General features: G+C 43.9%; 2 protein-coding genes across 2 annotated transcripts; both read left to right on the top strand.

The window, feature by feature from the left end:
• The first annotated feature begins 6 nt into the window (after positions 1-6).
• LOC109891921 (histone acetyltransferase KAT2A) lies at positions 7-10,635 on the top strand. The gene is made up of 18 exons (XM_031834011.1): positions 7-361; positions 639-765; positions 3,723-3,868; positions 3,987-4,076; positions 4,178-4,359; positions 4,557-4,748; positions 4,900-5,006; positions 5,154-5,261; positions 5,453-5,589; positions 5,771-5,979; positions 6,094-6,220; positions 6,392-6,502; positions 6,589-6,732; positions 6,909-7,023; positions 7,118-7,154; positions 7,284-7,347; positions 8,027-8,111; positions 8,346-10,635. Exons 1-18 carry the CDS (start codon positions 137-139, stop codon positions 8,537-8,539), a joined length of 2,400 nt encoding a protein of 799 aa, XP_031689871.1. The 5' UTR covers positions 7-136; the 3' UTR covers positions 8,540-10,635.
• An 827-nt stretch (positions 10,636-11,462) lies between these two features.
• LOC116375859 (probable ATP-dependent RNA helicase DHX58) lies at positions 11,463-17,540 on the top strand. Its single transcript, XM_031834013.1, is given in 11 exon segments — positions 11,463-11,639; positions 11,827-12,031; positions 12,365-12,555; positions 12,708-12,821; positions 12,910-13,042; positions 13,201-13,386; positions 13,522-13,772; positions 13,897-14,208; positions 14,598-14,773; positions 14,919-15,009; positions 16,044-17,540. Coding segments are annotated over 11 exon segments (2,022 nt in total). The 3' UTR covers positions 16,230-17,540.
• The last annotated feature ends 5,510 nt before the right edge of the window (positions 17,541-23,050 follow it).

Below are 23,050 nucleotides of genomic sequence, written 5' to 3'. Positions count from 1 at the left end.
TACAGTACCCATACTGCCTTTCTTCAGATCCAGGGCGAGGGGAGAGGTGAGCGACCCAAGCAGGGGTGGAGTGGAACCAATGATGTGTATACGCACCATTGAGTGGAACAAGCAGCAGTGAAGCGTGCGTTTTGATATGTCGGACCCGGTGGCACAGGCCTTGCAACCCCGGCTACATCAAGCTCAGTCTGGTGGGACTACTGGGTCTAACGCTGCTGCGGTGGGATCTGGATCGGTGAACAGTGACCCAGTCAGACCAGGTCTTAGTCAACAACAGCGGGCGAGTCAGAAAAAAGCCCAAGTCAGAGCTTTTCCGCGGGCGAAAAAGCTCGAGAAACTCGGCGTCTTCTCCGCTTGCAAGGTAGCTAGCTAGCTAACGTTAGCTATATGGCTAGGCTAGCTAGCACAGGCAACTTCACCAAAACAATGACTAGCTAACTAGCCATTTCCATTTGTATTTGGTTTCTAACATGCAACAATAGCCTTCATACATGTATATGGCGTAGCTAACGTTACTGTCAAGAATATAGTTAGCAACAGCAAGGTTAACCAACTTTGCTAACTAGACAGCCAACGAGCATGAATCTGCTTTATGGTGCTAGTGTGGGGATTCTGATTTACTTTCCTCTTTTTTTTAGGCTAGTGACACATGCAAGTGCAATGGCTGGAAGAACCCACAACCGCCGACTGCCACCCGAAGTATGGATTTACAGCAACAAGCGGCCAGCCTTAGCGAGTCCTGCCGCAGCTGCGGGCATGCCCTGGGTAGGCTGCCTTATGACTCAACACTAGTTTGAAGGATAGACATGCTTCATGATCACACTGAACCTAATGTCATCAATACACATCATAGATATAGAATCTGTATGCTATTCCATAATAGCAATAATTATAATATGATTTGCACAATGTAGGTTTCAGTCTCATATCTTTATTGAGTGAGTAGTAAAATACTTAGATATCCTCCCTTTTTAAAGGGGAAATCAGCAGTTGCTACATCCATTTGTGTACTTAAAACATTTAATTAAATGTATATGTCACCTTTATGTAACCAGGTAGGCTAGTTGAACTAGTTCTCATTTACAACTGAGACCTGGCCAAGATAAAGCAAAGCAGTGCGACACAAACAACAACAACAGAGTTACACATGGAATTAACAAACATACAGTCAACACAATAGAACACGTCTATGTACAGTGTGTGCAAATGAGGTAAGATCAGGGAGGTAAGGCAATAAATAGGCCACGGTGGTGAAGAAATGACAATTTAGCAATTAAACACCGGAGTGAAAGATGTGCAGAAGATGAATGTGCAAGTGGAGATACTGGGGTGCAAAGGAGCAAAAAATATTTTATAAAAAAAAATTGTATGGGGATAAAGTAGTTGGATGGACTATTTACAGATGGGCTATGTACAGGTGCAGTGATCTGTGAGCTGCTCTGACAGCTGGTGCTTAAAGTTAGTGAGGGAAGCTATGAGTCTCCAGCTTCAGTGATTTCTTTTTGTTTGTTGCCATTTGTTCCAGTTATTGGCAGCAGAGAACTGGAAGGAAAGGCGGCCAAAGGAGGAATTTGCTTTGGGGGTGACCAGTGAAATATACCTGCTGGAGCGCATGCTATGGGTGGATGCTGCTATGGTGACCAGTAAGCTGAGATAAGACTGGGCTTTACCTATCAAACACTTGTAGATTACCTGGAGCCAGTGGGTTTGGCGACGAATATGAAGCGAGGGCCAGCCAACGAGAGCATACATGTCGCGGTGGTGGGTAGTATATGGGGCTTTGGTGACAAAACGGATGGCACTGTGATAGACTGCATCAAATTTGTTGAGTAGAGTGTTGGAGGCTATTTTGTAAATGACATGGCTGAAGTCAAGGATCGGTAGGATAGTCAGTTTTACGAGGGTATGTTTGGCAGCATGAGTGAAGGATGCTTTGTTTCGAAATAGGAAGCCAATTCTATATTTCATTTTGGATTGGAGATGCTTAATGTGAGTCTGGAAGGAGAGTTTACGGTCTAACCAGACACCTAGGTATTTGTAATTGTCCACATATTCTAAGTCAGAACCGTCTAGAGTAGTGATGCTGGACGGGCGGGCCGGGGCGGGCAGCGATCGGTTGAAGAGCATGCATTTAGTTTTACTTACATTTAAGAGCAGTTGGAGGCCACGGAAGGAGAGTTGTATGGCATTGAAGCTCATCTGGAGGTTAGTTAACACAGTGTCCAAAGAAGGGCCAGAAGTGTACAGATTGGTGTCGTCTGCGTAGAGGTGGATCAGAGAATCACCAGCAGCAAGAGTGACATCATTGATGTATACAGAGAAAAGAGTCGGGCTAAGATTTGAACCCTGTGGCACATCCATGAGACTGCCAGAGGTCCGGACAACAGGCCCTCCAATTTGACACACTGAACTCTGTCTGAGAAGTAGTTGGTGAACCAGGCGAGACAGTCATTTGAGAAACCAAGGCTGTTGAGACTGCGGTGATTGACAAGAGTCGAAAGCCTTGGCCAGGTCGATGAATACAGCTGCACAATATTGTCTCATATCGATGGCAGTTATGATATCGTTTAGGACCTTGAGCGTGGCTGAGGTGCACCCGAGACCAGCTCAGAAACCAGATTGCATAGCGGAGAAGGTACGGTGGGATTCGAAACGGTCTGTGATCTGTTTGTTAACTTGGCTTTCGAAGACCTTGAAGACCTATTGATTCTTGAAGAATATAACTTATATTTGCTTAATGAGCTTAGTTCACCGTCGTACCCCATCAGAACCCAAAATATATGTTTTTTTTGTATTTTATGTTTATTTATTTAACCTTTTCTTAAACTAGGCAAGTCAGTTAAGAACAAATTCTTATTTACGGTGATGGTCTACCAAAAGGCCTCCTGCTGGGATGGGGATTAAAAATACATGAAATAAAAATAAAGGACAAAACACACATTACAACAAGAGAGACAACACAACACTACGTAAAGAGAGACCTAAGACGACAACAACAGCATGGCAGCAACACAACATGACAACAGCACAACATGGTAGTAGCACAAAACAGGGTACAAACATTATTGGACACAGAAAACAGCACAAAGGGCAAGAAGGTAGAGACAACAATACATCACTCGAAGCAGACACATCTGTCAGTAAGAGTGTGCATGATTGAGTCTTTGAATGAAGAGATTGAGATAAAACTGTCCAGTTTGAGTGTTTGTTGCAGCTTGTTCCAGTCGCTGCTAGACTGCAGTGATGTGTCCTATAAGGAGCATTGGTGGCAAATCTGATGGCCGAATGGTAAAGAACATCTAGCCGCTCGAGAGCACCTTTACCTGCCGATCTATAAATTACATCTTGCTTGGTTAGGATGGTACACCGAATCAGGGTTAGTTGAGCAGCTGGGGTGAAAGAGGAGCGATTACGATAGAGGACTTCTAGAACTTCACCCTGCAACTCTGATAAGTGCTGAGAGAAGGACAGTGTACCGTCTAGCCTTACTCCCAAGTACTTGTATGAGGTGAAACAATGTAGAGCCTAAAAACATGGGTAAAACTATCATTGTAATACCACGGATGGTCAGTCCTTGCATCCGTAGCTCTGTCTATGAATTTGAGAGTAGTTACATTTCTCCGGCCCCATTCCTCAACTTTTTGAGGGGGTCCTTTGTCATTGTTTCAACTGCTGATTGACGCTTTAAGAGGCTGATCTGTTATTGAACCCCTCCTGTGCAGCGGCCCATGTGTCCCACCTGGAGAACGTGTCAGAGGAGGAGATCAACAGGCTGCTGGGCATGGTGGTGGATGTGGAGAACCTCTTTATGTCTGTGCACAAGGAGGAGGACACGGACACCAAGCAGGTCTACTTCTACCTCTTCAAGGTAGGAAATCACTTCCCTCCATTCTAACCAGACAGACAAGTGTAGATGGCCATAACCTCTACTTTTCTGGCTTAGCACATCTTGACCCTCTCTCTATGTTGGTCTCTATCCCCCCCAGCTGCTGAGAAAATGCATCTTGCAGATGAGTCAGCCGATAGTGGAGGGATCATTGGGGAGTCCCCCCTTTCAGAAACCCAACATTGAGCAGGTAGTAACAGTCTCCTTCCTACCTGTATCTCAAGCTGTTCTTTCCTTCTTCCCCAACGGTAAAGTACTTTTTGTACACGTTTGTTTTATTTTGTTCCTCAGGGAGTGTTGAACTTCGTTCAGTACAAATTCAGCCACCTGGCTCCCAGAGAGAGGCAGACGATGTTTGAGCTCTCCAAGATGTTCCTCCTGTGTCTCAACTACTGGAAGCTGGAGACTCCCACACAGTTCCGCCAGCGGTCCCAGAAGGATGATGGCACAGCCTACAAAGTGGACTACACCAGGTGTGTGTGTGAGCCATGTGTGGTGGAAAATATATATTTTTTAATTTGCAGCGTATTGCATCTTGCTTTTTTGATATTGTTGTATTGCATCTGGTTTATTTTCTGTTAATGTAAAGGTCTCACTGCATTCTGCTCTTCTTGTTCCCATCATTAGTGACTCACAACTACTGTAATCTAATCTGTGTCTTGTTTCCCAGGTGGCTATGCTACTGCCATGTCCCCCAGAGTAACGACAGCCTGCCGCGCTATGAGACCACCCAGGTGTTTGGCCGCAGTCTGCTCAAGTCAATCTTCACCGTGACGCGCCGCCAGCTCCTGGAGAAGTTCCGAGTGGAGAAGGACAAGCTCCTCCCAGAGAAACGCACACTCATCCTCACACACTTTCCCAAGTACGTGGTGTGCAACCAATCCGTAGTAATCCGCTCGGAAAGTTGATACTTATTGTGGGCTCTCCCTCGAGTTACAACCAAACCAAGATTCTGGAGTGAGTGAGATGGATGCTGTGTATCTGTGGCTTGTAACAAAGGGTTTGTGTCCCAGGTTTCTGTCTATGCTAGAGGAGGAGATCTATGGGGAAAACTCTCCCATCTGGGAGGCTGACTTCACCATGCCTGCATCAGAGGGGGGCCAGCTGGGTCACCAGTTAGGTGAGGGGCACCTAACAACTAAATAAGTGGTTCTCATAAGATCCAAAAAGGCACTTATAGGTTGTATAACATGTATGATTTCCCGCTCTCCATTTTCAATAATTCTGTCTGGTTTCGGTCATTGTGCTGTGTTTCTGATCATGGCAGTGATCAGCCCTGCTGCAGTGTCGGGCTCGCCCTCCTTCTCTAAAGGCAACAGTGGCCCTTCGCTAGGCAGTCTGGGGCTGGACTCTGGCGTGGCCGAGCCCATAACAGGTCAGTAACTCTGGCAACCCCGCCAAGCTAACTTTTTGCTTTGCACCAGGTGTTAAGTAATAGCTGACGTTTTATTTTTTTCATGTCTTATCTGTCCCACGTGGGAGCTTTTATTTCCCATGCCTCTGTGGGATATAGCCTCACACATAAACAGCGTCTAAATGAATGGTGGTTGTACTGTCTCTCCTCAGGAGAGAAGAGGAAGCTTCCAGAAGTTCTGACCCTGGAGGATGCTAAGAGGATCAGAGTGATGGGAGACATCCCGATGGAGTTGGTCAACGAGGTGATGATGACCATCACTGACCCGGCTGCCATGTTGGGCCCAGAGGTGAGTTCTTCCCAAGACTGAGACGCATCATTTAATGTCCTTTCGCCAGTGCAACATGGATATTTACGTTGACTGCGGATATGTTTTATCTAGTCTTAACATGTAAGAATGGAAACGGGATGTTTGTTAGAATGAATATAATTAATTGACTGTGTTTATCATCACTGTCACTCTCTGCTAGACGAGTCTGCTGTCTGCCAATGCTGCTCGTGATGAGACAGCCCGGTTAGAGGAGAGGCGGGGCATCATAGAGTTCCATGTCATAGGGAACTCCCTTTCCCAGAAGTCCAACAAGAAGATTCTGATGTGGCTGGTGGGCTTGCAGAATGTCTTCTCCCACCAGCTGCCTCGCATGCCCAAAGAGTACATCACACGCCTAGTGTTTGACCCGTACGTAGACATTTGAACGGTGTCTCTCACCTGTACCCCGTCTTCAGTGAAGCCTCTTGAAATGAACTTTTTGTGACCCTTTCTCCCCGCTGCCTTGGACCGTTCTCTGTCCAGGAAGCACAAGACGCTGGCCCTAATAAAAGATGGCCGTGTCATCGGGGGGATCTGTTTCAGGATGTTCCCCACCCAGGGCTTCACTGAGATCGTCTTCTGTGCCGTCACATCCAACGAGCAAGTCAAGGTATGGACGCACCTCTCCTTTACATACAACAGCAAAAATACTGGAATCAATTACCTGGGTAAGTTGGACTTAATGGCTTGTTATTGGACTTACGGTATCTGTCAGAGTTTGAATGTATGTTGGACTAAGAGCCCAACATTTCCCCCTGATTGTTTGCCATTGTGGTTTCAGGGCTACGGTACTCACCTGATGAACCACCTAAAGGAGTACCACATCAAGCACAGCATCCTGTACTTCCTCACCTACGCTGATGAGTACGCCATTGGCTACTTCAAGAAGCAGGTATGGTATAGGATGACGACATGTACCTCCCTCTCTTCCTCACCTCTCCTTTGACCTCTCTCCTCTGGCTCTTTTTGCCATTGCAGGGTTTTTCCAAAGACATCAAAGTGACTAAGAGTCGTTACCTTGGTTACATCAAGGACTACGAGGGGGCTACCCTCATGGAGTGTGAGCTGAATCCCAGAATCCCCTACACGGAGCTCTCTCATATCATCAAGAGGCAGAAAGAGGTGAGAGGACTCTCTGTAGGAAGTCCTCACATTGTGGGGCACACAGGTTGAGGTGAATGTCATTGGACGGTTATGCATCTCTGTACCTTTCTCCATCTGTTGATGAAAGGACAGTGTTAATGTCCATGTTGGTGTGTTTTTGGTCAACATGTCCCTGTGTTTCCATGACTGGTCAGATCATTAAGAAGCTGATTGAGAGGAAGCAGAGCCAGATCAGGAAGGTATACCCAGGACTCACCTGCTTCAAAGAGGGGGTACGGCAGATCCCTGTGGAGAGCATCCCTGGCATCAGTAAGTGGGTGTGGGACCTTCTAATACCTTGTTCAGGGTATAGACTATTAATGCCTTGTCTGATGTCATGTTTTAATGATTTTTTTCTCCCTAGGGGAGACAGGCTGGAAGCCCAGTGCAAAGGAGAAAGTGTAAGCTGAATGTTAGGTCTATCAGGAAAAAAAAAATGGATGTGCAGTATTGTCATAAAACAACTGGCAGCCTTTACAATCACACTCATGTCATTGAATTCATATATTATTACCTATCCTGTCTTGTAGGAAAGAGTTGAAAGACCCTGACGTTTTGTACAACATGCTGAAGAATCTCCTGGCACAGGTCAAGGTAAAACACTGACACGCACTGATATAACCCAGTGATCAACCTCAGGAGTGGTCAGACAGGGTCTGTGTCCCAAATGGCAACCTATTCCCTATATAATCCCTGATCAAAGGCCTCCCGAGTGGTGCAGCGGTCTAAGGCATTGCATCACAGTGCTAGCTGTGTCACTACAGATCCTGGTTCGATTCCAAGCTGTGTCGCTGCCGGCCGCGAACGGGGAGACCCATGAGGCGGCACACAATTGGCCCAGTGTCGTCCGGGTTAGGGGAGGGTTTGGCCGTCCCGGGGTGTCCTTGTCTCATCGCTCTCTAGCAAGTCGTGTGGCGGGCTGGGCGCAGTGTACGCTGACACGGTCAGGTGTACGGTGTTTCCTCCGACACATTAGTGCGGCTGGCTTCCGGGTTAGGTGGGCATTGTGTCAAAAAGCAATGCGGCTTGTTGGGGTCGTGTTTCGGAGGACGCATAGCTCTCGACCTTCGCCTCTCCCGAGTCCGTACGGAAGTTGTAGCGATGGGACAAGACTGTAACTACCAATTGGATTCCATACAATTGGGGAGTAAAAGGGGGTAAAAAAAAGACATGGCATCCCTGATCAAAAGTAGTAAACTCAGTAGGGAATAGGGGACCATTTGGGATTCAGACTGAAAGTCATAACAACGGTGTGGTTGTGTTCCTATCCCAGACTCACCCTGATGCCTGGCCCTTCATGGAACCTGTGAAAAAGACTGAGGCTCCAGACTACTACGAGATCATACGCTTCCCCATTGGTGAGAGGATCAACTGCTCATTATTCCCTGGCTTGTTTATATGTCCCAGCCATGACAATTATCCAGCTCTTTGAACCCATTTTGATATTAAAATAGGAAAAAAAGCATTCCATGTTTCACCAACTCGATGCGCTTTTAATTGTAAGTCCGTCTGGATATGCCGTTAAACCCGCTGAAGGAATATTTCAAATATAACCTACGTGTCCCCCTCTCCTCTCTCCCTCCTTCCTGTAGATCTGAAGACCATGACGGAGAGGCTGAAGAACAGATACTATGTGACCAAGAAGCTGTTCATAGCAGACCTGCAGCGTGTCATTACCAACTGCCGTGAATACAACCCCCCGGACAGCGAGTACTGCAAGTGTGCCAACACCCTGGAGAAGTTCTTCTACTTTAAGCTGAAGGAAGGGGGCTTGATCGAGAAGTGAAGCTAGGGTCACAGGGTCACCATGCACGACAGCCCCACTGCGGAACAGCGGGAAGGAGCGCTCGTGGACACTCACGCACGCACACCCACACACACTGTCTTGTGATGACATCGTCAGGGGGTCACTGCTAGCCATATTCCAACCCTTTTTCCCCTCGTCTTTTCTTTTAGGAAGCCTTTATTAATGGCAGTGTGTGTTTATGCATGTTTATATTACTGGTGGTTGAAGGGAACAGTGGAGTAAAACAACACAATCGTGGAGGTCATTGGAAAGGCTCTATGGGGCGAGGTTAAGTTTGTTAATGTGTCGAAATGACTCTCCATCAATCTCTCACTCTCTGTTTGTCTGTCTCCCTCTATCCCCATCTCACTACCCTCTGTAGTATAGAATCTCTGTGTGTTGCTGTCTCATTCTGGTTTCATCCTTGACACACAGAAGGAGCTGTATCGTATTCCTGTGCCTAAACGGCTGGTCCCACAGCAGATCATGCCACACTTTCCACATAGGTTACGTTCAAATTATAGGATGGCATTTTCACGGGATTGTTTCTCAATCGGATGAAATAATGCCCGCTTAGACATTCAGACTCGCAGCTCCTCCAGATGGGAGTTGTATTTTTTGGTACTGTCGTGGAAACGTGAGTAGGGTGGGGGGACCTATGCCGTTGTTGCCTTCCTGTACTGACATACACTTGAAAAGAGGCCAGTAGACATGGAGGGTAGAAACACAAGACGAGAAATGTTCCGACTTGCATTGTCAAAGTCCGGTCGCAGTCACAGATAATGTTGACTATGTCGCAGACGCCTGCCACACCTCACAAGGCCTGGATGGCTATTTAACCACATCATGTAACAGGACACGCTAACTATCGGTTGATACAATGCAACAACTGAAATGTAGTCAGCCTGAAGCGTGACCATAGATATCCCTGTCTGACATAGCGTTATGTTGGATTTGCCATCATGTGATTGGTCAGGAGCAAAACTTCCAATTTTCCTATACGTTTCATCTTCATGGTTGCCCTCGAATAATTTCCCGACAACTACTGTATGTTGAACTTTGTATTTATTTATTATTTCACCTGAACAGTATAATGAAAACCTACCGCTACATTTGAAGATACTTAGGCCTAGTATAGTAGTCGTCAATACTGTTCTTTTCCCATTCTCTTCCTGGCCAGTATGGCCATGTCACTGATCTCAAACATGGTTGTTTTTCTTGGGGAAATATCAGAGATGGCGTAGTAATGTGTCATTGTTGTTTTAATGGTGTTGCCTGATCTGAGGGTAGTCTCTGGTATCCCAGACCAAGGGCAACAGCAGGAGCGTTGTTAATGTGGGAGCCAACCCGTCTGCCTAGGGAGACTACTCTGAGGGTTACTGGCCACCCTTTTGTTTAGGTTTCTGATGGAAGCACAGGATCCAACCACAGTGGTAAACATGACCGTTCGGTTTGTCAGTATTTCGCTGAAAGGCCATAGAGCCCTGTCAATACAGTATGTGGGTGATGCACAGCACATACCCTCCCTGCTGGTTCTGTCTCTTCTATGGTGGATATGCATTGTGTTAATGTGATAATGGCTGACAAACACACAAAAAACAAGTGTCCGGTTTGGTGTTCACTCCATACTCACAAGCAGTACTGCATGGTGGAGAACATCCATTTCTGTTCTGTTGTTACTGAGATGGCCACGGCTATTCACACACACCCACTTCTTGTTCATGGTCGGTGTCTGATTGTCTGCCTCTTGAGATGCCTTTGGTTCTCTGCTATTTTGTAAAACATTTTGGGGGGAAATTACTGGTCTGTGCTGGGGTGGTTGAGTATTCCACTGAACTGTTGTGTGTGTGTGTGTGTGTGTTTGTACTTGAATCATGACTAGCTTTGAGCAACTAAAGTGATGTCAATGTTTCGTTATTCAGGGTTGTCAGTTATGTATCTCTCAATCTACCTATGTATGCTGCATTACGATTCTGAAAATACTGTGTGTGTGAAATGTAAAAATATTAGGATGTGCTACAGTTTCTTTTAGGAATATGGTTTGAAGAGCTCTTTACTGTAATACTGTTCATGAAAATAAAGTTTTTATAGTCAAATATTTCTGTGCTTATTATCTTATAAGATGGCAACTAGTTTCAGTAAACATGTGTTTTTTTATGTTCCAGTAACCACGCAGTGTTTAGTAGGTTTGACCATAAGGTTTATTCAGGCTGTTTAAATGCCTGAAGACATGCTCTACTTGTGTTTCTCATGGTGTCTTGCAGTTTTGTTCTCCTGATGTCACAACTGGTAAGAATGGGGCCCATTAAGGGCTCTGAGTGCTTTGTCGGGCTGACAGAAATCTCCAACAGATTTCTCCTGGACTGCAGATAGTTACAGACATACCAGTCCCTCTCTGTACAGAATGCCACTAGATTAACACATCTGCAGTTTGGTAGATTTCATATCTGATACAGCTCCTTATGTGTATTGATATCCCTACAGCTCTTCTACTCTAACTGTAATTCACATCCTTGTGTCACTTCTTTTACTTAGACATACTTTGTTGGCCCTCAAGAACTCCCTTGGATGGGACCCCCTCTTCACATGAGACAAGTGCTTTTGGTTTTGTTTTTCTGTTTGGGTGTCAGTGGGGTGGAAATGTATAAAAAAAAAACTATGTAACCTGGCCACAATGGACCATGGACATTGTCTGCTGCTGATCCAGAACATAGAGCTGCTTCAGAAACACTTGGTGAGCTGAGTTTGAAATTGGCTTGACTTCATCTGTAGCTGACTGCCACAAATGGTAGTCGTACTGTAGGGACATTTGCAGTGTGTGTTGCATTTCAGTTTAAAAATAGCCTTGTGGTGCACTGCCTTTAGTCTGAGTGTTTTTATTTCTAAGGACAAGGAGTTGTGTGTGGACCAATAGACCAGTAGGATGGCAGACTTTGGGCTGTATGAGTACCAGGAGGAGGTGGTTCAGAGGGCTCTCCGGGGGGAGAACATCATCATCTGGCTGCCCACCGGAGGAGGAAAGACACGGGCTGCTGTGTATGTGGCCAAAAAACATCTGGAGAATAACCCTGGAGCTAAGGTGCCTGTGCTGGTCAACAAGGTAGGTAGGGAGGGGTTACTAGAGCTTTGGGCCGATTTAGCAGATGTTTCAGAGTAACTGGCCAGGTAATTGTATCTAGGTAGTATTTTTAGTATAGGTGTGTTAATTCTATACAAAACCAGAAAATAAATGTTCCATTACTCCCGGGGAAACCATGGATAACTGTTGTTGACGTTATGTTTTCTAGGTTCATTTGGTTGAACAACACTACAACAAAGAGTTCAAACCCTACCTGGGTTGGGACTATAGCCTGGTGCCTATCAGTGGAGACTGTGACCAGAAGGACTTCTTTGGCTGCGAGGTCAAGAACTCTGACCTGGTCATCTGTACAGCACAGATACTGGAGAATGCCCTGACTAACCAGGAGGAGGGAAAACATGTCGAGCTCTCACGTGAGTGGCTGCTCTGCCTCCTTCCACATATTGCTGTGAGGTGTGTGTGTGTAGCACACACTACTTGTTACTGATTATTTAGAAGTGAGGTTGTTGGCTCCCAGGCTTTGTTCAACTGTGCACCAGTAGCCCTTGGTATCAATCCCAATTGACAGACACTTCATGATAAGGAGTACCCATACCTGACACAGTAAAGCCCTGGAACCTAAGCTAACACACCTTAAAGACGGGTCCATATCTTAGGTTTAAACCATATGTTGAAATATTATACAGTAAAACCATTGGATTCCATTGAGTTCACAATACCATTGTGTTCCTTTCTCCCAACCATAGAGTTCACTCTGCTGATCATTGATGAGTGCCACCACACTCATAAGGAGGGTGTCTACAATAAGATCATGGGGCGCTACGTGGCTCAGAAGCTGAAGGGGGAGAGAAGGCTGCCGCAGATCCTGGGCCTCACTGCCTTTCCTGGGACAGGGGGAGCCAAGAGCATCAAAGGAGCTGTGGACCATGTGCTGCAGGTCAGTTTCTCTCTCTCTCTCTCCGGTGGTCTTTACATGCTATTAATTCAGCCCAAACTTTCATCCTGAGTAAAAAAAAAAACTATGTCCCTCATCGAACCCTTTACATTCACCCTTTACATTCAGCTCATTTCGTTATTTATGGCCTTCAGATTTGTGCCAACCTGGACTCAGTGATTGTGTCGTCCAAAGTGTACGCCCCTGAGCTGAAGAAAAAGGTCCCCAGACCCAGGAAAAGGTTTGACATCGTTGACAGAAGACCTCAGGTGAGTTCAATTCTGTTCTGTAAACATAGAGCCTTTGAACTTGAGAGCTGTATTGGTTTGAATTCAACAAACTCCTGTTTTGTCTCAGGACCCATTTGGGGATCACCTGAAGTTCATGATGCAGTTTATCCATGACTTCATGGCCTTAGGGCCTGACTTACCTGTCAAGGAGTTTGGCACGCAGGAGTACGAGGCAGAGGTGGTGATTCTGGAGAAGAAGGGTAAATCATCCTCTCAGTATGAATTAATACCACATTATAGAACCTAAGCATAGGAACTATTTTCATGCACCAAATCACACAAGGAACCTTCCTCAGTCAATGTCATAGTTTTGAATACTGTATTAAAACCTATTTTGGATGTGTGTTTCCTGGTGTAGGTGTGACAGACAGGAACAGACTGCTGGCCCAGTGTGTTCTCCACCTGCGTCAGTACAACAATGCCCTGCTCATCAACGACACTGTGCGCATGGTGGATGCCTTTAGGGTCCTGGAGTCCTACTATAGTACCAAGACCTCCACCGCCACGGATGGAACCGACTTCTTCCTGCTTGGGCTCTACCAGGGTGAGAACCTGCAATTCCCTTGGAACAATCTCTCTGACCTTCTCACATACTGTATGCGTGTGATTCTCTGGAATGTTAAGGGTATAGGAAGTTCAACTTCTGAACATTGATAGTCAGTGTTCTGTTCCTCAACAGAGAACGAGGTGGAGCTGAGGAAACTGGCAGGCGATGCCCGGTTTGAAAACCCTAAGATGAGGAAGCTTCAGAACACCCTGCTGGAGCAGTTTGACCAGGGTGAACACTCCAGAGGCATCCTGTTCTCCAAGACCCGTAAAAGCACCCACTGCTTGTATGACTGGGTGTCCAACATCCCAGCACTGCAGCGTGCTGGTATCAGGGCAGCTATTCTGACTGGCACTGGCAATGGCACCAATTACATGACCCAGGTAACTTGACATTAAACACAGTCAGAACTTTTGGAGGTATAGCAAGGTGGGTTGGAAAGTGCCAAGACCTGTGTTATACCAACAACTGACCTCTGTTTGTGTGTTTCTGTGGGTGCGCTTATAGAATGAGCAGAAGGACACAATCCGCAACTTCCGCCTGGGCTCCCTCAACCTCCTGATCTCCACCAGCGTAGCCGAGGAGGGCCTGGACATCCCAGAATGCAACCTGGTGGTGCGCTACGGGCTGCTGACCAATGAGATCGCACAACAGCAGGCCAGTGGCCGGGCTCGGGCGAGTGACAGCGTTTAATCTGTGGTGGCCCAGGCGGGGGGGCGGGAGGTGCGTCGGGAACTCCTCAATGAATGTCTGGAGGACTTGACTGGCAGGGCCATCGGCGAAGTGCAGAGGATGGAGCCCAGGGAGTTCCAAATGAAGGTAAGGCGATTCCTCATGGTGGTGAGGCTGGTATCTTTCTCTATGTTCTACCCCTGCATGTCTCTAATCTCTTTGGGGAAAAAGGACAGACCTACACTCACTCACTTTGCTTTTTTCATGTATATGCCTTTTGAACCCGGCACCAAAATGATTTTTGCTACTACACTCACTTACACTACTGATTACTGATTACACACACCATTGTATATTTTCCTTAGTTGCTTTAGTTAATAAATATATATTTTGTTACTCCTTATCTCCACGTTGTCTCCCTTTGTTACGGGCTTTGAGCCGGTTCGTGACACTACAAACTTGAGTTGAGCACGCTCGTTCCTCATGATCTAATCTTGTTTTCACTTGATTTCTTCTCTCTCTGCCTCCACTATTAGATCACTGATCTCCAGACAGAAGCCATGTTGACCAGACAGTTGGCAGAACAGTTGAAGATCAAGAAGAGGAGTCGTTTCAGTGCTGCTACGGTTCAGCTCTCGTGTCGAGGCTGTTTTCTGCCCGTGGCCTTCGGCAATGACATTAAAGTCATTGAAAACATCAACCCGGACTTTGAGTAAGTTGTGTTTCTCTCATGTCTGTCCTGATACTGATCACAAGACTTATTGGTCCACATTGCAAGGCTAAAAGAGCACATGTTTGAAGTGGATTTGCATCAGTGTGTGTGAGGAGGTAACCTGTGCATGTGTGTTTGTTTTCAGGAAGTACTATAAGACCGGTGAGCAGACCCCGCTAAAGACTTTTGAGGACTGGGAGCCAGGCCGTGTGATCAGCTGTGCTGCCTGTGGCAAGGTGAGGTTGACTTTTAATCTATAGCTTTTTATTTTAGGCCGAGACTGCAGATCCGTAGGCATATATTTTGCCTAGTGGCGTGCGCTGTTGAGGTTGTGGACACATGAGAGAAAAATGCAGCCATTCACACAATCATCCTAAAACCTGAGGTGGTGTTTTTTGTCTTACAGTAATGTTATGCTATTACACTGAGTGTCCAAAACATTATGAACACCTGCTCCTTCCATGACATCGACTGACCAGGGGAATTCAGGTGAAAGTTACGACCCCTTATTGATGTCACTCATTAAATCCACTTCAATCAGTGTAGACGAAAGGGAGGAGACAGGTTACATAATGATTTTTAAGCCTTGAAAGTGTGCCATTCAGAGGTGAATGGGAAAACCAAAAGATTTCAGTGCCTTTGAAGGGGGTATGGTACTAGGTGCCAGGTGCACCGGTTTGTGTGTGTAAAGAACTGCAACGCTGCTGGGTTTTTCACACTCAACAGTTTCCTGTGTGTATCAAGAATGGTGCACCACCCAAAGGACATCCAGCCAGCTTTACATAACTGTGGGAATCATTGGAGTCAACATGGGCCAGCATCCCTGTGGAACCCTTTCGACTCCTTGTAGAGTCCATGCCCCGACAAATTGAGGCTGTTCTGAGGACAAAAAGGGGGTCCAACACAATATCAGGAAGGTGTTCCTAATGTTTTGTACACTGTGTATATTCAGTTCTGCTATGTACAATATTATCATTATGTGATCTTGCCGACATTGATTCAGCTTTGATCTCCCTTCATTAAACGAGCACCATTTGCCAGAGTAGCCTGTTCTATACGATTAGAACAGAGACTGTACGTAAGTACAGAATCCTGCACATGCGCAGAAACTTCGGAAACCTTTAGCCCCCGGGAAGAAAGGTCCATTTAAAGTTGGACCAGCAGCCATTCCGTTTATCTTATGGTGCTAGGATTATTCTATTGTCTTTTAATATGCTTATATATGGAAATCTTCAACAGTATATTTGTTTATGTATTTCAATCTGAACAGCAATGGGGAAGGGAAATGGTATATAAGGAGATTGCCCTGCTGCCCATTCTGGCCATCGAGAACTTTGCCATGGAGACTCCGGAGGGAAGAAAATTAGCCAACAAGTGGAAGAAAGTTGAGTTTACAGTGGAGGAGTTTAACTTCAGCATGTACTGTCAAAACAAATTCCTTAACATGTTGGATTGATACGCTATTACACTGGAGGAAGGACTGTAACTGGGGGCTTTCATGGTGCTTCCACCTCGTACTGTTTTCACCTTTCCACTAACCTTCTCTTCCTTCCTCTCTCTGTCTGTCAGTCTGTGTTTCTTAGTCTAGACTACCATTGTGTTACTTATGCATGATCCTGAAGTGTGTCATTGTCCTATTTTTTATTTTATTTCACCTTTATTTAACCAGGTAGGCTAGTTGAGAACAAGTTCTCATTTACAACTGCGACCTGGCCAAGATAAAGCAAAGCAGTGCGTCACAAGCAACAACACAGAGTTACACATGGAATAAACAAACGGATGGCACTGTGATAGACTGCATCCAATTTGCTGAGTAGAGTGTTGGAGGCTATTTTGTAAATGACATTGCCGAAGTCAAGGAACGGTAGGATAGTCGGTTTTACGAGGGTATGTTTGGCAGCATGAGTGAAGGAAGCTTTGTTGCGAAACAGGAAGCCAATTCTAGATTTAATTTAGGATTGGAGATGTTTAATGTGAGTCTGGAAGGAGAGTTTACAGTCTAACCAGACACCTAGGTATTTGTAGTTGTCCACATATTCTAAGTCAGAACCGTCTAGAGTAGTGATGTTGGACGGGCGGGCAGGTGCGGGCAGCGATCGGTTGAAGAGCAGGCATTTAGTTTTACAGGGGGAGAGATGGAGTGCCTTGGGTATGGTTGGCCCTGTTAAATCATGTCTTGCCAGGCCTACACACTGCTATAGGCAGTGTGACGCTGCAGTGTGCTAAAGCATGTTACACAATGGTCAGGGTTAGAATTAGTGCGTCAGCTTTGTTTATGCCCAAGGTCCTCTCTACCCTCTTTCCCTCCCCCTCCCTCTCTCTCTCCTGGGTTTCTTCTGCTCCATCGCAGCCAAGCACGCAGAAACATGTGAACTTAGCACCCCTGTTCTAACATGAACTCAAATGATCTGTTTTTCTATTTTTAGTAGTATCAGCATGGTCCATATTTTGTCATGAATGGTATTTACTGTGAATCGGTACTGTCCTTGTTTTAGATTGAACCTGAAACTTATTCCCCTCGCCTGATACTCTTTGATATTTGATGCTACTTGATCATGTATGAAAAATGTTAAAATTGGGAATTCAATATATTCCATATGTGTACCATTTTAATGTGTGTTGACAAGGGTGTAGATTTCCTTGCCTAAATTAATGAAATGATCTACTGTAATATTTTTTATTTATTCTTGATAAATTATTTGGTATTATTTGTCTGAACATGTCTATATTGAATGTTATAAATGAAAAATAAAATAACTAATAGATAATAGAAGTATATAGATCTTGAATTCATTGCTGTCTTCATACACTCTTCCACAAGATGGCGGTCTTAGCCTTCCAATGTCTACTTCCATACCTGCAGTAGAGGGAGCTCATGGTTTTAGATTCCCTCCTTCCCTAATCCGTGCCCTTAAGTTTAGTATGGGGAGAGATATTTTGTTTAGTGTGGGGAGAGATATTTAGTTTAGTGTGGGGAGATATTTAGTTTAGTGTGGGGAGAGATTTAGTTTAGTGTGGGGAGAGAGATTTAGTTTAGTATGGGGAGAGATATTTAGTTTAGTGTGGGGAGAGATATTTAGTTTAGTGTGGGGAGAGATATTTAGTTTAGTGTGGGGAGAGATATTTAGTTTAGTGTGGGGAGAGATATTTAGTTTAGTGTGGGGAGAGATATTTAGTTTAGTATAGGGGGAGATATTTAGTTTAGTGTGGGGAGAGATATTTAGTTTAGTGTGGGGAGAGATATTTAGTTTAGTGTGGGGAGAGATATTTAGTTTAGTGTGGGGAGATATTTAGTTTAGTGTGGGGAGAGATATTTAGTTTAGTGTGGGGAGATATTTAGTTTAGTGTGGGGAGATATTTAGTTTAGTGTGGGGAGAGATATTTAGTTTAGTATGGGGAGAGATATTTAGTTTAGTATAGGGGGAGATATTTAGTTTAGTATGGGGAGATATTTAGTTTAGTGTGGGGAGAGATATTTAGTTTAGTGTGGGGAGAGATATTTAGTTTAGTGTGGGGAGATATTTAGTTTAGTGTGGGGAGAGATATTTAGTTTAGTGTGGGGAGAGATATTTAGTTTAGTGTGGGGAGATATTTAGTTTAGTGTGGGGAGAGATATTTAGTTTAGTGTGGGGAGATATTTAGTTTAGTGTGGGGAGATATTTAGTTTAGTGTGGGGAGATATTTCGTTTAGTGTGGGGAGATATTTAGTTTAGTGTGGGGAGATATTTAGTTTAGTGTGGGGAGATATTTAGTTTAGTATGGGGAGAGATTTAGTTTAGTGTGGGGAGAGATATTTGGTTTAGTATGGGGAGAGATATTTAGTTTAGTGTGGGGAGAGATATTTAGTTTAGTGTGGGGAGAGATATTTAGTTTAGTATGGGGAGAGATATTTAGTTTAGTGTGGGGAGAGATATTTAGTTTAGTGTGGGGAGAGATATTTAGTTTAGTATGGGGAGAGATATTTAGTTTAGTATGGGGAGAGATATTTAGTTTAGTGTGGGGAGAGATATTTAGTTTAGTATGGGGAGAGATATTTAGTTTAGTGTGGGGAGAGATATTTAGTTTAGTATGGGGAGAGATATTTAGTTTAGTGTGGGGAGAGATATTTAGTTTAGTATGGGGAGAGATATTTAGTTTAGTATGGGGAGAGATATTTAGTTTAGTGTGGGGAGATATTTAGTTTAGTGTGGGGAGAGATATTTAGTTTAGTGTGGGGAGATATTTAGTTTAGTGTGGGGAGAGATATTTAGTTTAGTATGGGGAGAGATATTTAGTTTAGTGTGGGGAGATATTTAGTTTAGTGTGGGGAGAGATATTTAGTTTAGTGTGGGGAGAGATATTTAGTTTAGTGTGGGGAGATATTTAGTTTGTGTGGGGAGAGATATTTAGTTTAGTGTGGGGAGATATTTAGTTTAGTGTGGGGAGATATTTAGTTTAGTGTGGGGAGATATTTAGTTTAGTGTGGGGAGATATTTAGTTTAGTGTGGGGAGATATTTAGTTTAGTGTGGGGAGATATTTAGTTTAGTATGGGGAGAGATTTAGTTTAGTGTGGGGAGAGATATTTGGTTTAGTATGGGGAGAGATATTTAGTTTAGTGTGGGGAGATATTTAGTTTAGTGTGGGGAGAGATATTTAGTTTAGTGTGGGGAGATATTTAGTTTAGTGTGGGGAGAGATATTTAGTTTAGTATGGGGAGAGATATTTAGTTTAGTGTGGGGAGATATTTAGTTTAGTGTGGGGAGAGATATTTAGTTTAGTGTGGGGAGAGATATTTAGTTTAGTGTGGGGAGATATTTAGTTTAGTGTGGGGAGAGATATTTAGTTTAGTGTGGGGAGATATTTAGTTTAGTGTGGGGAGATATTTAGTTTAGTGTGGGGAGAGATATTTAGTTTAGTATGGGGAGAGATATTTAGTTTAGTATGGGGTGAAATATTTAGTTTAGTATGGGGAGAGATATTTGGTTTAGTATGGGGAGAGATATTTAGTTTAGTGTGGGGAGAGATATTTAGTTTAGTGTGGGGAGAGATATTTAGTTTAGTGTGGGGAGAGATATTTAGTTTAGTGTGGGGAGAGATATTTAGTTTAGTGTGGGGAGAGATATTTAGTTTAGTATGGGGAGAGATATTTAGTTTAGTATGGGGAGAGATATTTAGTTTAGTGTGGGGAGAGATATTTAGTTTAGTATGGGGAGAGATATTTAGTTTAGTGTGGGGAGAGATATTTAGTTTAGTATGGGGAGAGATATTTAGTTTAGTGTGGGGAGAGATATTTAGTTTAGTATGGGGAGAGATATTTAGTTTAGTATGGGGAGAGATATTTAGTTTAGTGTGGGGAGAGATATTTAGTTTAGTATGGGGTGAAATATTTAGTTTAGTGTGGGGAGAGATATTTAGTTTAGTGTGGGGAGAGATTTAGTTTAGTGTGGGGAGATATTTAGTTTAGTGTGGGGAGAGATATTTAGTTTAGTGTGGGGAGATATTTAGTTTAGTGTGGGGAGAGATATTTAGTTTAGTATGGGGAGAGATATTTAGTTTAGTGTGGGGAGATATTTAGTTTAGTGTGGGGAGAGATATTTAGTTTAGTGTGGGGAGAGATATTTAGTTTAGTGTGGGGAGAGATATTTAGTTTAGTGTGGGGAGATATTTAGTTTAGTGTGGGGAGAGATATTTAGTTTAGTATGGGGAGAGATATTTAGTTTAGTATGGGGAGAGATATTTAGTTTAGTGTGGGGAGAGATATTTAGTTTAGTATGGGGTGAAATATTTAGTTTAGTGTGGGGAGAGATATTTAGTTTAGTGTGGGGAGAGATTTAGTTTAGTGTGGGGAGATATTTAGTTTAGTGTGGGGAGAGATATTTCGTTTAGTGTGGGGAGAGATATTTAGTTTAGTGTGGGGAGAGATTTAGTTTAGTGTGAGGAGAGATATTTAGTTTAGTGTGGGGAGAGATATTTAGTTTAGTGTGGGGATAGATATTTAGTTTAGTGTGGGGAGAGATATTTAGTTTAGTATGGGGAGAGATATTTAGTTTAGTATGGGGAGAGATTTAGTTTAGTGTGAGGAGAGATATTTAGTTTAGTGTGAGGAGAGATATTTAGTTTAGTGTGGGGAGAGATATTTAGTTTAGTATGGGGAGAGATATTTAGTTTAGTGTGAGGAGAGATATTTAGTTTAGTGTGGGGAGAGATATTTAGTTTAGTATGGGGAGAGATATTTAGTTTAGTATGGGGAGAGATATTTAGTTTAGTGTGGGGAGAGATATTTAGTTTAGTGTGGGGAGAGATATTTAGTTTAGTGTGGGGAGAGATATTTAGTTTAGTGTGGGGAGATATATTTAGTTTAGTGTGGGGAGAGATATTTGGTTTAGTATGGGGAGAGATATTTAGTTTAGTGTGGGGAGAGATATTTAGTTTAGTGTGGGGAGAGATATTTAGTTTAGTGTGGGGAGAGATATTTGGTTTAGTATGGGGAGAGATATTTAGTTTAGTGTGGGGAGAGATATTTAGTTTAGTGTGGGGTGAAATATTTGGTTTAGTATGGGGAGAGATATTTAGTTTAGTGTGGGGAGAGATATTTGGTTTAGTATGGGGAGAGATATTTGGTTTAGTATGGGGAGAGATATTTAGTTTAGTGTGGGGAGAGATATTTGGTTTAGTATGGGGAGAGATATTTAGTTTAGTGTGGGGAGAGATATTTAGTTTAGTATGGGGAGAGATTGTCAATCATGAAAGGCAAGATTTATTTCCAGTGCAAAGCTTTCTTTGCTCCTCATCTCCATTCTTGAAAACACTTGTTAGGGTTTAGGAACTTCTAAATGACAGATTTAGCCACCTAATTACAAGATTAAAGCTGTGTCTTTTGAATTGCCTTTTTTGGTTCAGTTATTTTTTTCTTGAATTGAACCAATTTACTGTTCAAAGAAAAAAATACCTCATTGGGGTTAGCTGGGTTTCTCAACTCCACAATATGTACATCTCATTGGAGTTGGGCTGCATGTTGAGGAGCACCTTCACCGTGTCACATGATTACTAATCCCTTCAAAAAGATCAGCAGAGTAGGAGCTTTTTGAGCACCACTGTCTCTCTAGGACATGTTTCATAACAACTAGGAATTATAGGAGATGATTTAGCCAGAAAAGCCTGCAAAACAGGGCCTATTTTGTTTTCATGGGGGGTTATCCACTATATTCAGACAGACAGACAGACAGATGCACAGACACAATCAGAGACAAGAAGACCGACAGGGAGCAGAATAGCTGATGTGCAGAATAGCTGATGTGATTTGGCTTAATCAGGCCTGGGCTCTGTAATCATAGCTGACTACTTGGCTGATGCTAATTCCGTTCACGTTAATTGCAATCAGCTCCTTGTCTGACATGAAAGCAAGGTTGTTGAGCAACTATTTATGATGCCAAGGCCGTCTGATGGCAGTCTGTGATTGTGTGAAGGAGTTGATCAGATAAGTGCAGACATTGACTTGAGTGACAGCGGCACACCACTTCCACATAGTTTATACTTATGTTAACTGCCTGACACTTCCAATGTCAAAGGCACTCCAATGTGAGAGATGACCTGGAAGTGAATTTAGAAAAGCTGCGTGGAGAAAGAATGATACTGACAGGCCTTGAACATACCTTTGTCTATCATGGAATATTCCCTTTTCTCTCTCTCTCTCTCTCTGGGTGAAGGCTTGGCCAAGGCAGCTCACTTTGTTTATTTTCAGGGTCTAGAGGAGTAAGAACAACTCTGTTACCGGATGTTGTAATGCATGCCGCCCAAAGAAACATGTTCCCTCCTAACACATGGTGAATGTAATGGTACGTTATTTGTCCGAACTGGGTGGGCAGGTGGTTTAGAGCTTGGACTGTAGTATATTGAATGATCAATAGAGGGGCAGTATGACAGGTTAGAGGAAGAAGCAGGGAGAGGATGTCTGGTAGAGAGGTGGGGAAATGAGCACAGCAGGGATTACTGGAAAAGAAACAGCACTTAGTGTCAACATTGAAATGGTTCCGATTATACTTTAGTTTGTCTTTTTATAACATCCGCTTGGCTCTCTGTAAGATGTCTCCCCTGTTACGTATGTGTTGTGTGTGAATTACCTCTACATGCTGTTTTGTTTTTAAGCACAGTGAAAAGCCTGCTGGGTCTGGCCTCTCCTCTGTCTCACACATCCACACGCAAATACTCTCACATGCTGTACAGACACATACACACTTGGCACACTCAATATTTTCACACACGGACACTGACAGACAGGCTCTTAGAGACACATGCAC

Source organism: Oncorhynchus kisutch, linkage group LG10 (assembly GCF_002021735.2).
Source record: "Oncorhynchus kisutch isolate 150728-3 linkage group LG10, Okis_V2, whole genome shotgun sequence".
Classification (NCBI taxonomy): domain Eukaryota; kingdom Metazoa; phylum Chordata; class Actinopteri; order Salmoniformes; family Salmonidae; genus Oncorhynchus; species Oncorhynchus kisutch.
The sequence above is the reverse complement of the archived record's forward strand: the minus strand, read 5'-3'. Positions and strand labels throughout refer to the sequence as shown.